The 15,297-nt window shown below is 35.6% G+C and overlaps 1 protein-coding gene across 30 annotated transcripts in view; it reads left to right on the plus strand.

Moving 5' to 3' along the window:
- PAM (peptidylglycine alpha-amidating monooxygenase) overlaps positions 1–15,297 on the plus strand; it is a 144,292-nt gene that overhangs the window by 104,246 nt on the left and 24,749 nt on the right. For 29 of the 30 annotated variants that reach the window (XM_056513558.1, XM_056513555.1, XM_056513557.1 and 26 more), the window contains 3 exons: positions 3,668–3,855; positions 4,488–4,556; positions 4,792–4,863. In XM_056513558.1, the coding sequence (XP_056369533.1) occupies positions 3,668–3,855; positions 4,488–4,556; positions 4,792–4,863 (329 nt within the window). The remainder of the gene's footprint in view (positions 1–3,667; positions 3,856–4,487; positions 4,557–4,791; positions 4,864–15,297) is intronic. The other variant, XM_056513579.1, reaches the window with a different exon arrangement.

Here is a 15,297-nt window from a genome sequence, read left to right on the forward strand (position 1 = left end):
TGCCAAGAAAGGCAGAAATTTTCCTTTGAAGCACAGACCCGAATTCCACTCCCACCAAATATTATAAACGTTTGAATTAAGGACTCTGAGGCAGAGATAAGGGGGTAGGAATAACAACTCTTTTACTAATATATCTAACTGTACCAGCAGAAACAACAGCAGTTGTTAAAATTACTAACAAAACAGAACAGATTACTCGGTTCCAGTCCTTTCTTTAGCTGTGAGCACGCTCTCTCTCGGCGGGAGCGGAGGCGGGAAGGGGCGGCCGCGGCCGCGCCGGTCTCAGGGGGGAGCGGCTGGAGTGGGCAGCTCCTCGCTCACCGTTGGGTTCTGGTGCTCAGCTGTGTCCGCAGAGACTGGAGGCTGGAGCAGGACAGATGCAGGGCAGGTGATCGCAGAGGGTCTGGCTCTCGTGCGTCCGGCCGCGCGGCTCCAAGACCGAGAGGATCCTCCTCCCAGCCCCCGGAAACACAAGTCCCCTCCGGAAGCATGAGAGCCCCTCTCCAAGCCGATCCCACCTACCCCTTTTGTCCAGAGCCCGCAAAGATCCGCGGTGTAACCGGCAGCTCCATTGACATGACAATGGGAAAAATTCTTTAAATTGAACAGCAATAGGAAAAACACTCAACCCCCAACAGTGTACCAGGCTGATGCAGCTTCCCGAGACATTGAAATGCCATCATTGGCATCCAGGGGAGAAGTGTAACTCTTGGGCGATACTGGCAGGATAGGACTCCTACAGAAGGAACAGTCTTAGAGGGAAGAGGAGACAAAAGGGGACCACAGCCACAGTGTGGAGTTTGGCTACTGGAGTGGTGGCCTCAGACAGGGCTGGGGAGCGGTAGCAGTAATGACAGTGGCTGCCACTTCTCTATCTGTATTTGAAGCTGTGAGTCCCAAACTAAGCGCCATGTCATAAAGACCCTGTGGCTATTTCATCCTCCCTCATAGTGCCTCCCACAATGTGTGCTCTGCTTCTTCCCATGTTTCAACAAAAAAGGCAGTCTGTGCATTTGCTCTTACACCATTTTCTTTACACCAAATGAGCAAGGCATGTAATGCCCAATTCTCACACTTAATACCTTTCCTTTGTAATATTTGCAGCAGAACATCCAAAATGGATTCCTTTTCTACTGATATTTGAGCCCCCATTTTTATGTTCCCTACCTCCTTTGCTAGGCTGGGTTCCACCACCCACAACTGCTCTATGGTTTGCAGTTGTTTACCCAAATGATATTGCGATCACCAATTGACAGTGGGCACACAACTTACACCAAAGATGCCGTCAAGCATCAGCACTTTATTATTCCCCAGTACAACTGTACAGCTTTTTACCTTTTCTCTCACATGCATAGCACCTGTATGCCCTTTTACCCTTTTGTGATTGGTCAATAGACATGAGCATTCCACTCTTCTTCTTCAGTGCTGTTCAGCTGTCTTACACAGCTGCACCCCATTAGGGATGAGGCTTGGCCGAAGCCCCATTCTTATTCTCCCATAATCTATTCTCCCACAGCAGATGAAAGACACAGCCCTGTAAGATGAAGTGGAAAAATACAGCTGCAAAAATAAATACATTATTAATACTCTCTTAGCTGGCTGTAGTTCTTTGAAGCATAATTTAATGCATATGTAGAGAAACAAAGATAGCCTGTGGAAATCTCTCCATTCTGGGAGTGTGCTGTAGCTTCCAAGGAAAGAGATTTTTATGCATTAAGCACCCTAAGATTGCATCTCAATTAAGGATTCAACATGGATTTGTCACCTTCCAGTGGGCAGTTAAGATAGTGATGTGTAACAGTTGAAAAAAATTAGTTGAGAAGTTCAAAATAAGTTGAGAAGATATTTTACAAATATCATGGACACTAAACCCATAGAATCTAATTTAACTGCTGACTTTTTTTCACAAGTTCAAAATGTTTCTGTCATGTTTCTATAGCTTTCGTCAAAGTAGCTCCTGTTGAATAATCCTTACAGTTTAAGAAACAGTCTTAGGAAAAGTATGGTATTTTCTTTCAATGTACTAGTATGCGTTCAGTGGGGAAACTCTCTCTGTCCTTTTCATCACATTAATTGTTATTATTATAATTATTATTCTATTATTTTTATTACTATTTGTTTGCACTATAATATATACATGTATATTGTATGAAACATGCCATATTGTTTATTAGTATTATTGTTAGTATTTTTAGTATTATTGTTATTTATTTATTAATATTTAGTATTATTGTATTTTACCATAGGTTTTGCTTTGTCCCACTCTGGGGAGGGCAGGAATGGGGGCAGTGAGCGGCAGTACTTAACTGCCACCTGAAATTAAACCACCACAAATGCTTAGACACAATAGCATGTCAGGTGAATTACAGTTCATTTAATTTGCACATCCCATTTTCTACTGGAGTTTTAAAGAGGAAGCAATTACAGTGGAGATTGGAGGTCCAACAGTGAAGTTAATGCTTTCTAAAAGCTTAAGCAGAGCTTGCCCAGTTAGTCTCATTTTTGTAGTTTCCAAGGGTTGCCAGACTTCCAACACATGGAAAAATAACCAATTCCTCTTTTGAAACAGCCTCTTCTCCTATGTTTCCCTGTCTCCCCTCTGGCTTGGGTTATTATTGTTGCTATGGTGAATAAATGAATGCTGCAGAATGCTGCTGGAAAAGTCAGCACTGATGTCTTTTGCGAACAGCTAATAGACCACCTCAGTATTTTTTTAATGAGTGTAGGTTTACTATTCAATTGTGAAAGCTAATTAGAAAATCTTGGTGTAAAGCCCTATATTTTATGAATTTTTGTTTTAAAGTCCTAGCTTATTCATTGTCAGGATTGTAGCTCTAAACAAAAGATACTAACAAAAAATAGATACCTAAAAGATACCTATATGGCAGAGAATGAAAAGACCACAATTGTAAAGAGGCCATATATACTCTGCTTCACAAAATAATTATTATGTAGCAGTAGAGAAGAGCCACTTCTGTTTCAAGTACATGCACATTTATCAAAGAGCTGAATTTTGTTATGATTCATCATTCCCCTTGTACTCATGCTTTGTTACAGAAGCTTACAAACAAATTATTCTCAAGACGACAGTGCTATGTTGTCTTTAGGAGATACTTACAATATCTTAATATGTAACAAAAATAAGTTTTGCAGTATTAGAATCGGTGTAATTGGACAATAAATGAATGCACTTGATGAGGAAAGAGGGAAGATTTCAGCTGCTGAAATGGAAAGTGTATGATAATTGCGACAATTTCAAATTACATTCATGTAAGATTTGTAGAGAAGTAAGTGAATAGTAATGTAATGAATAATACAGTTCTGTCATATTAATCAGAACATGTACACAGCCTACGGGAACAGTGTGGAGTATGCTGGAGAAAGAAGGAAGAGCAGTTTAAATAGGTGATACAATTTTCTGTAAAATCAAAAGCAAATTGGTAGGATTTCTGAGATATGTGGGGATTTTGTGCACACTGCTTTTCTCCAGTGTAAACCACTGAAATTTCTGATATTCACTGCAATGCAGGTATTGCATGTTTTAGTTTGGGACATCTAAACATTTGATTGCCATGTTTTAGAATCCTGTTAAACAAGTTGGTTGAATCAAATAACAGCTATTCATCTCATTATTTTCTAAGTGCCACATCTTTTCTGTACTGTGTAGGGGTACTGCCGATGATGAAATGTGCAACTTTTACATTATGTACTATATGGAAGCCAAGCATGCTGTCTCATATATGACCTGCACACAGAATGTAAACCCTGAAATGTTCAGAAATATTCCGCAGGAGGCAAATATTCCTATTCCAGTCAAGTCTGATGTGCTGAAGGTGATGCATGGACATCATGAAGGTGAGAAACACTTGTAATCCATTTTATTCATGCCATCTTATGCTCATTGATATATTTCTCTGTGTTGTGTTGGTATGCAAAATTTTCATAAAGAGGTAATGCAGTTCTACATAAAATTCAAATTGCTAATTAATAAAGCATTGTGGGATTCTGCTGTTGGTTTTGCTGGAAATGTCTGCCACAGTCTTTTGTCCGTTTCTGTCTCTGTTGTCTTCCAATTTCCAACTTATTTTTATAGCTGATCCATGTGCCCCAAAGACTGGCTTCTTTTTTTTCTGGGCTAAACTTTATATTAACAATTTGTTAATGTTTACCTTCTGTCTATTTCCTACAAAATTGAATCATAGCATTGCCCTAGTTGTTATGGATGGAATCAAATTTCTACATTGAACAATTGTAGGCATCTAAATTGCAGCAACAGTATTATCCGGAGGTAATCTGACTGATGTGACTGTGTAGTAAGTAGAGGGTGTAGTTTTTCTATTTCACTTTTTTACTGTTGCATTGTGTGGTATGACTGCTATAATAAAAATAACAAGTATTCATTTCAGAAGGGCATCTTTTTCTCAGTCAGGGAGGTAATTTCCCTTCACATGCAGAGATTAACATTGTACCCTAAATCCATTTTTCAGAAACCAAGAATAGTGATACAAGTTCTTTGCTGCAGCAGGACAAAAAAGAGGAAGATATTTTGGATCATGGTACGCACTTGCTTAATGCTATGCACTTTTTTTTATTTCTATGTTTATTTGTACTTTTATATTCTAATATAAATCTTAATTTTTAAATTTCAGTTGTTTGAGTGCTGCGTTGTTTGATACAACTACTGCTGTTTATATATAAAAACATCAGATGTTCATTTCTGAAGGGCAGTAGGCAGATACTCAATTCCATTCACATGCAAAAGCTAAATCATATGCTAAATCCATTTTTCAGAAACCAAGGATAGTGATGCAAGTTATTTTCTGCAGCAGGCCAAAAAAGGAGAGGCTGAGATTTTGGATCAGGGTATGTACTTGTTTATTTCTATGTCAAGTAAAGGACTTATTAATGGAAAATACTGATAAATTATATCCTGTTTTTTAATGAGTTATGAAGTTTTTAGTCTGTTTATCTTTAATTGATGCAATTTGCAATGTTCTGTAAAGCTAATAGGGTTGCATCCTATATAAGAAATATTAAAAAGACTTAGTTTACCACTGATCTCCAGCCTTGTAGTGCATTTTAATTTTAATTTTTCTATTCTTTGTTTAATTTGCTAATGAAGGTTGTGATTTATTTGTATGTGCATGTCTTCTGTATGTAACTATTTGCTATTAACTCTTCATTGATTTCTCAGTTTATATTATTATATGTGTATTAGGGAATAATGTTCTTATGCTTCAATATTGGCCGTATATGCAAATATTAAGTTGAAGTTGAGTGCAGCTGCTTAACACTCTTATTATTTTTTACTATATTTGTGTATATGTACATGTATGCATTACAATTCACATAGAAATGTGTGTAGTACTTAACTGGAGGAAAAAGAATATTACTACTATAAAGATTTTAGAAATACTCAGAATATTATATATGTTTCAGAAGTATCTTAGAATCTCCTTTAAAGTTCTTGTGAGTCATATACTGTTAGATAAAAACTGCCTCAGTATTAGGATTTTTTTCAGACTAAGGGGAAGATCTCATCAGCTACAGATTCATACAATGAACAGTGAACAATGTTGGGATTCAAGGACTAAAAGCAAATTTCCTTTTGCCTTTAGGAAGAGTGAAGATTGGCCAGTGTTTAAAATTTTTGATAACATCTCCTAGAGGGGTTAGATTTTCTCTGTACTCTGTCATTTTTTAGAGTTAACTTAAATAATTAAGTTTTAGTTACATAAAACTAGCTTCTAGAGTGTGAAACTGTCTTACATGAAAGAACTTTGAACTATTAGAAACAATCTTTACAGTGGCATATCTGATATTTATATTAATCAATGCAGGATTTTTTTTAAAAAAAAAGAAAACAGTACAAATTTTTTAATCCTGTTTCAGAGCAGAATGAGCTATCTGCTTAAAAATTTACATCAAAATTCATGCTGACAATCTGCTTTACACTTAAGTTACCAATAAGTATATTAGCATTTCGTCAATGTTCTTGTTATGTATATGTTTTATTGAACTCATTAGTGTTTGAAAAAAGTGATGAAAAAGGTCCTGCTGTTAAAATCTTTTTCATCCATCTTTGAAATGTATTTTGGAGATATTTCTGCAATGCAGTCTGGTTTGCTGAGAGCAGTATTTAATATACATTCTCATCTAACCTGTTTCTTTGGAAACACACAGAATTGTTTTGTTCATTTGAAACTACTTCGATGCATGATGTGAAATATCAAAACACATTAGTTGCTGTGAATTTAATTTTGTGTTCTTAATTGTTAGATTAGGATAAATTCGCCCATCATTTGCAGGAGCCTGACTTCAAATTTTATATTGATACAGCTCTAACTTCAGTAGAATTATGTCTGAGTAAACAAAACAACAGGAAAAACCAGTTCAGGTTGGGTTTTATTTTTGTCTGTAAAGATGGAAAGCTGAGTGGCTGGCTTAGAAATTAGGTTTTAGTGCTTGCCAGATAGACTAGTGAAACTGGGAGCTGAAAATGGTCTGCAAAATATGCCTCTAAAATTTACATAGGAATTGGAGTCCAGTTTTATGGGGCAAATCAGTTTTAAGCAATGGTGTTGCCAATTCATCCACCTCCTCAAGTAATTTCAGTGAGTTAGCCTGTAGGAGCCAAATTTGAACCAGACCTTAATGGCAGGAAAATTCTACAGTTTGAAGTGGGGAAGCAGTAGACCCTACACAGAAGAACATGCGTACATCCACTGCGTTTGAGGTAATTATACAAGTACATCCTTTCACGGAGATAAAAGAGAGAAGTATTTCCCTTTATGGTCTGGCGTGGCATATTCTGTATGATAACCTTATCTGCAAAGCACAGAGACGCCAGAACTGAGTCTTTGATTAGTTCTGTTGCTGCCAAGCTGTTGCTCAGTAAATTCAGCACTTGATTTGCTCTGAAGAAAGCACATCAACAATTTTCCAATAGCTCTATGTTTTAACTTGCATGGGTTTCTCTGTGTTTTAGCAGCTTATTTTCCCTTCCTAGTTTCAGGCAAATGAAATAAACACTGTTCCTTCAATAAACACTGAAATAGTTGTTAAATTGTTCTGCTGCCATGGAGGTGATTCCATGATGATCTTTTGGCTTTTCTTTTTATATACCTTTTATGCTTTCTCAGTATTCTTAGCATACATACTTGTAATTCTTTAAGCCTGATATCTTGGCATAGTCCTGATATACTGCTAGGCAAAAAACCCAAACATCCTAAAGGCTTCACAATTGGAGGGCTGAAAAGCTTTACACTATCTTGAGAAACCAAAGCCCTCTCTTATAACATACTTCATAGACTAGACTGAAGCCCCATCTAGGGAGGAATACTTTAAAATAAAGAAATTACACTCTATTCATTTAAATTTCTCATTAGATCAAATATATTAATCTAAAAAGTCTGTAAAATTATATATGCAGTATACCATGTGTGCGAATTCTGGCATATTCCACTTCGACGAATTGTTGCGCCTAAGGATCCTTATAAAATACTGAGATCACCCTTTTATCCCTTAATCGTGTTTGGCTTATAATTCTACACCCAGAGAAAAAGCATCAGAGGTACGTACTAACCTGGACGTTAGTGATATAGTCAAAGAGACAATTTTTGTGTCAGTACTCTTACATCTAAGGATTTGCCTCAAAAGGGGAAAACAAAAAAGTCTGCCATATGAAAGTATCTGCCTATAAATAATGTTTTATTTGTTTGCCTGGGCAATGAGGTACCTCCTGTCACACACAGGATGTTTATTATGTTGGTACATCCAGGTGTTACCGTTGCTTTTACATTGCATTTTCAATTTCACCATCTTCACTCATCGGAGGCACATTAATAAACAATGTAAATATATAGAAATAAGCAGTAACCATCACAAAGTGAACCAGACCTCTGCATGAAGACAAAGCCAAATCTCTGTTGTGTTAAAATTTAACTGAACCTATCTTATTGAAACTGACCTCATTATATAGTTTCCGAAACAGCAGTGAAGATAAACTGTTCATAAGAAGTGAATTATTGTAGGAAATGCAGTTGATTTAGACATTTGGTGTATTGGAAAGTTTCCTGTTCCTGCTGACATCAAGTCCCTAGTAAAACAAATAATATATATGTTTATTTTTTGTTCATCAGTAGAAGTTGGATTAAATTGTACTCAATAGATGCAGTGAAGCAAAAACCATTTGTTAGCACTCATGATCTCTGCCATATGTCTTTACTTGAAAAAATACCTAAATGTGTTTCATTCTGCTTGTTCATCACTTTCCTGTAGCATAGTACAGTGTAGTGCAGTTCAGATTTGTTTTAGCATGCAAGCAGTGAAGTAGCCTTTACTGGTTTGCTGATGGTGTACCTAAAAGCTTTAGAAACTTGTGCATATAAACAATAGCAGGAGTAGTTTCTTAAAAAAATAAAAAAATGTAAGGCAACTAATGGTTAATCAGATGTCCAGTATTCAATGTTTTGTCTGGCTCATGATTTGGTATATCATTTTGTGTATATTAGGTATAATCATAAACTGAAGTAGAAGGGGCAAAAATTTTACTACTAAAATTAATATAATTATTTTATTATATTTATATTATTATATTTTCATATATTAAACATAATTAAATATAATAATGTTTAAATGGTTTAAAGCAAAATTCAAGTTTGCTTGAACTGAAAATTCAGTAACAGCATAGAAAACAAAAATTAGATTTTGGGTTTTGTTTTTGAACGACCTATGTGTACACATATGTATGTCACATACACATATATGGGAGAGAAATGAGTTGAGATTTTCATTGTGCTTCTGATACTATGTTTTCCATGGCACTTATGAAATTACATGTTTACTTTTTCTGGCTTAGGGAATTTAGGAGTTAATACCAAAAAAGTAACATACGTTTTGCTTTTGATGATGGATCTGAAGCAAGTCAAAAGTTGCAGTTGCTCTCAGCAGTAGTGTTGGTGACTTTTTCCCTTATGCATCATTATTTCTTTTTTGCCATAAGACTAAATTGTTACAGGAGTTCAAATAGGTAAGTTCAATATAAAGGAATATAAGATCTTTCTTTTAGCAGTGTCCCGATAGATTCATGTGAGGTCCCTTTTTCACAGCTGAGTGTGTTAATTGAAATCCTGTTAAACCTTCTATGTTTAAAGTAATATCAATTTCAGTCAAGCATTCATGTGGTAGCTTCTGTAAAGCCGAGCTTCACATTTGCAGTCATTACAATTGTTGTTCTAGTGGTGAGATAAGTTGCACAGAAAACACCTCATTGCATTTCTACCTTGTTGTTTTAGAGATTAATATATGTATAGTGAGAGAAATAGTACACAACAGAAAGAAAATATTATGGCTCTGTAATGTAAAGCAATTTGATGCTCTCTGATTACAGTATTTTTCTCTAGACCCTTACGGGAGTTGCAGAGTGGTTCTAGGTAGCTGGGTAGTCTGATGTTGAGATCTGTTTTCCCAGTCTTTGAGGATATGCAAACCAAAGAATTAAAACCAAGTCTGAATGTGCACAGCTCCTATTGAAACTGATTGGAAATGTGGCTTGAATGTAAGGTGTGGAAGATGTTACAAAGTATCCTTTAAACTCACACTCTGTGGTGTTTCTAGATGGACATGCAAAATAAATGACCATTCTGTTTGTCTAGCAAAGTAACAGTAATTATGGACCTTCATTTCACAGTAAAGGCTGAAGTACTTAAATGCAAATATATGTTTCATAAACAGAGATGCTGGAATAAAAATGTTAGAAGTCTTTCTGTACAGTTAAAATATTTGTTCAGGAATTCTTGGAGACAGACTCTTTGAATAAGATTAAATATAAATATATTGTGATGGTCCATTGACTGTAGGAAGAAGTTTCTTTGTAAGAAAGTTTAACATCATAATCTGTACAAAATGGGGTCTGAATCAAGGTTACACATAAATCTCCTATTTATTACCTGTTGGATGCCTACCCCACTTTTTAATTTTTTTCAGTTGCATGGTTTACTTGCATATGACTCCAACACACATGAACACAGATAAGTATTTTGCACAAGATATTTATTAGACATCAGCTGGAAATATTTTGCTAGGTTGTAGCTAAATATGGGAGTTGGGAAACTGAAATGTCTCTGTTGAGTTGTGTATTTTTTGTAAAGTTCTGCATTTCTAAGAGAAGCTTGTTACAATAAAAAAACATTGAATTATGTCTCTTTGCACCTGGGGTAGAAATCTCTGATTGGTTTAAGTGAAAGAAGAAGATACAGCTCCTCTGGTCTCTGACCATCTCTCTTTTGTTTCCTTAAGGGGAAAAACAAAAAAGAGCCACGTTCTCTGGTTCTTCAAACTGCAAAGAGACATTTCCTGGATGTTTTCTAAATGGCTACTTATCAATGAACAACTACAAAACTGCTTATAATATCATTAGTGTGTCTGAAGAAATCGAAAGTGTAGTACCTTGTATTAGTATGGAAGAGTTCAGATAAATTAAGTTATATCACAAATCTAAAACAAACCAAAATTATTATTATTATTGTTGTTATTACTAGAATGTTTTCCTTTTTTATAATTTTGCTGTCTCTTTTTTAAAATAAAGCATGATGATGCTTAAAAAAATAAATTGAAGATAGTGGAACTCCTCTGTAATAAACATATTCTCACTTACGTAATTTTGTGAGCCTAAATATAATGCAAAGTATATACTGCATGAAATAGAAATTTAAGGTGAAACTGGTGCACCCTATTCTGGAATTCAAATGTCTGTAGTATATCTAAATAAGCACAGTGAGGTGCTGTATAGTAAAACAATTGTCTTTATTTCTAATCATCTAGAAGTAGCTAATAAATGTATTGTATTGTAACAAAATTCTTAGTTTTTGTTAGGAAATTATTACTGGTCAGGAAGGAAAGAAAAGAACAGGGAAGTTGAGTAGCTGCATACAGCCTTGGTTTTGAGTATTAGGGTTTGATTTGTTAACGATATTCAGGGAACATTCTTCATCTTCCATCATACTCACTTAGCTTTCACACTTTCCCAAACTTTTACAAACTCCCATAACCTAGTGAGTTTTTAAAAACTATGTTTGGGCTCTAATTAAAATATTAGAAAAAACATTTAAAAAATTAAAATATTTTAACAGAAAAGGAAAGTGTGATTGAAAACCAAAATGCATTTATATTGTGGTAGTAGTAAAAGCCCTTCTTAGGGACATGCAGACATAGAATTAAAAAGAGAAACTTTTTTTTACCTTTTGTTCTATCCTTTTTTTAGCTCTGTAAGCTGCTTAGACATGCCTTGAGAGCAGATGTGGTTCCTGGTTCTTCAGATATGTCTGTTTGCTTATGCTGTAAGTGCACATCACTGTAGAGCAATGAGGGTGGCCAAGAAACTCTAGAGCAGCTTAACTCTTCTTCGTTTCTATCTATGCCTCCCAGCCCTTCAAATCCCTTCAAAAAGAAAACAGCCTTACTCAATACATTTTGGTTCTCAGGAATCTCTCCAGTGCTTTCATAAAAGCAACAAATTAAATCATGACTTGCATGAAAAGTAATAGCATACTAGAAGACATTTTGAAAGTTTTTTTGCCTACTATATCAAACACTGTTGAATATCACTTGAAACAGGCTTTAGATTTTGCTCACTTATGATTACATAAGTTATTCCATGCCTTTCTCCTCTTCTTTTCTCCCATCCGTGTTATCTTATGCATGTCATAAGTAAGTCATTGTTGGACCCAGAGTGTTTGAACATGATTTCAGTACTTGGGAAGGGGGCAGAACCCCTGACCACTTTTGCCAGCTGAACCCACGAAACAGAAGCACATCGTGCTAAGACAGAAACATGCAGTCTCAGAATATACACCCCATTTTATTCAGAGATAATTATGAAGCTCAAAGTCAACTGTGAAAACTTGTTTCTTGGTCCTGTTAGGATAGAACCAGGACATGGCTTTGGAAGGAAGAACATGAGGTCTAAAAAGGCCAGTGAAAGACTGGGGAGCTTCTCTGAACCATCACACTGAAACTTTACAGATATTACTACAAAAATACAGATTTTTGGGCACAAAAATTCTCTTGTAATTTTTTCTAAAATGTAGTAAAATGAGATTTCACATATGCATCTTAACAGTTACACATTCAGGCTCTCTGGACAGGTTTACCATGGCTAAACTTTGGATCTATTTAGCTTGGTCCTGCAGTACCTTGGCTAGATACCTCATCTAAACTGGAAACTGGTGCTTCTGACAGCACCATGGTGTGCTGCTGAAGGACTACAGACAGCAATTGCTCCCTGCAAATTGGGGAACTTGGGCTCTAGTGCTGGACAAAAAAAATGACTGGTTTTAGAAATAGAATCATAGAATATATAGAGTTAGAAGAAACCTGTAAGGATTATCAAGACCAGCTCCCTGCTCCTCACAAGACTACCTAAAACTAAACTACATGATGGAAAACATTACATATGTAAACTTCTTTATCAACCCTAATCTGACCTTTTATTAAATAAAATGAAGGTCAACTCATGTTTTGCAATGAAATTGCCAATGTTATGATTTTGTTTCTGTGACTATATACCAAAATATTGTTCTGTAAAAGAGTTTTGATAGTGTACAACTACCACAGGAAGTTTGAACTTACTGGAATATGCTTGTGCATTGTTTTATTCTTGAGATTTGGTCTTGAATAAACTGCAGGTCTTTGTAGCCAATTATCTTTTCCATAGAGGAAACTGTACTGATAGCTTGCACATAAGAAATACAGGGATCTTCTCTGAAAGTGATCCAATCAGGCAGCTTTCCAGAGAGTGCACTACTAGAGTTCAGTTTCTTCAGTAAGATCAAATTGTTGATTCACTCATGTCTTTGTATAGTCATACTCGAGCATTCTAAAGGCCAGGCTGTCTCATCACAAACAATGTTCCTTTCCTACTGAGTATCATCAGGCAAACAACACCTTTAACTGTTCCAGCTGGTACAAGACCACTGCCATGCAGCAACACAAGATTGAACTTTGATGTTTGCTGGATATTGCTTTGCACAGCTTTTACTCAGAATCAATATGAGTCTGCTCTTTGCTAGTTATCTCTAGCAAATTCTGAACTATTTCTTAAAATTACACTGGTTACAAATTATTGGAATCTGCCTGGACATCACAAGCAAAGGTGAAAGAAAGTTATACACATTCAGTGTGTGGAATTCAGGGTAGGGTTGCAGACATTGGGTAATCAGGAAACTTAAATTCTTCACTTCCATGTCTTTTGTGCCTTGTAAATACTCTGAGTTCTGTCAAAATGCCAGGACACTGACAGAAGACTTCAGCTAGTGATTGTTCCAGAAGTACGGAGATAGTGGTCACATATGTAGACTTCATGGATGTTTTTTGAACTTTGTGTGGAGATTCCATATTCTCAAATACATTCACTTAAGGAAAGGATCACAGTTTCAGGGTGGCTGAAGAAGCCAGAAGAACTTCTGTTCTCTGATGCGTACCCTTTTCCATACATTCAGTCAGTTCCTAAATATTTTTAACTGCTAAGGTTACAAAATCCTTGCTTAATGAAAGCTCAAACAGGACAGGCTTAGCTTGGAAAATACCTCATCGGTACTCATGGATAGTGGTTGTAGTACTTAAACTGCCCTACTCTATATACCAGTGTTTGAAGATTTCTCATATCTTATGGTCATTGGCTCAGCTCTGGGAGAAAACCAGATCACCCCACTTAGACTTGAATCCCTGATTAATAACTTCCATAAAGGCCACTGGCATTTTCTATGAAAGCAACCTGTCCTAAAAATTATTCCCTGAGCATTTTATGTTTTTTAACTTGAATTCTCCTGCTCTCTTTTCTTTGTCTTTTATTGAGCCCTATCTTTTAACTGTTTCTTTTGAAGGAGCTAATATCAGACAGGTAAACAAAATAACTTTTTTTGTATTTTTTTTTAATTTTATTTTTTAAATCAACAAGCAATATCTATTTTAGAGACTGGGGTGATAATTCTGTGACAACACTTGCACACCAGAGATAGAATGCAGTGCTTTTGGCTGGAACATGAAGTTGTCAAACTTCTTCACTCAAGTAGAATGAACATATAAGCTGATACAGTTTTGCAACTTTTGTAAAAACTGTAGTATATTGTTGTCCTTTTGCAGCCAATAATTACAAGTCAGTTGATTAGACAGTTGATATAGAACTAGGAGAGAGTGAACTGCGCGAGGATCATTTTCCTTGTTTTAAGAAGGCCTACAGTTTAAAATAGCATCAGGTTTGTCTGTTTAGGGAGATTTCTCACAGTTACATTAGTTAGAGCAGTGCTTTTACCACACAGACCTCTCATTGGAAATGATGGCATATAGGTCATCTATATGTCTCCAGCCACAGATAAAACCAAAACATTTGTTTCGTATTTCGTATTTAATTTTTAAAATGTTGGGGAAGAGAAAGGCCAATGTAGAGTATTTTAGTACCAAATATTTCCTTCGTAAAGGAAATTTCAGCTGTGTTTCTGCTTCATCACCAGCTGATGGTTGCTTTAATAATTAAAAATCTTCCTCAGTATGAATATGATTTGTATCCAAAACTCCTGTGATATACTTTAAAAATGTTTAGATTTGTGTTGAATCATTATTTGGACTCATTAAATGACAGTATTAAGATAATTATGCGCTCTAGCTTTAATAATTGCATTTGAAGCAAATAATTCCAATTTGTAATATATATCTTAATGATTTTGTCTCTTCTCTAGTTTGCTTTGTTATTTTCATTGAAATTGGCCCTGTTATTTCAATAGTTATTTTCTAATAGATGACCGAGTGTGTCATCTAGGATGTTTCATTTCCAAGGGCAAGGAAGGCAATCCTATGCAAAATCATTGTAGAGGGACTGTTTAATAACATGACAAATACTCTAAGGACCATTTTCAAAATACTTAATTTCCTCTGTACCAGGCTGCAAATGATGATTTCTGGCTCTGAATGGGTTTTTTGGATTTCAATTTTTTCTTTGTTGTGGGGATGGGGTGGTGTTTGTTTCCTAGTTTATTTCTTTGGTTTATGTGGAAGCTTCATTATTTATAGTTTCACTTTTCTAAAAAATGTCCTATATAGCCTGTCATAAAATAATACAGTTTTTTAATTACATGTGATTTGTGCTTGAAATAAAAGGATACCTACTTGCAGTAACTCTTAACACACATTTAATATGTCTTTCCACTCAAGTGATGCAGTGGTATTTAATAGAATGGTAGTAGAATAGAAGTGGTATTTTAGTAGAAATGATAGTTTCAGGCAGCCAAGATACTTGATCAA

The sequence above is a fragment of the Oenanthe melanoleuca genome, chromosome Z (genome assembly GCF_029582105.1).
Source record: "Oenanthe melanoleuca isolate GR-GAL-2019-014 chromosome Z, OMel1.0, whole genome shotgun sequence".
In the NCBI taxonomy this organism is placed as follows: domain Eukaryota; kingdom Metazoa; phylum Chordata; class Aves; order Passeriformes; family Muscicapidae; genus Oenanthe; species Oenanthe melanoleuca.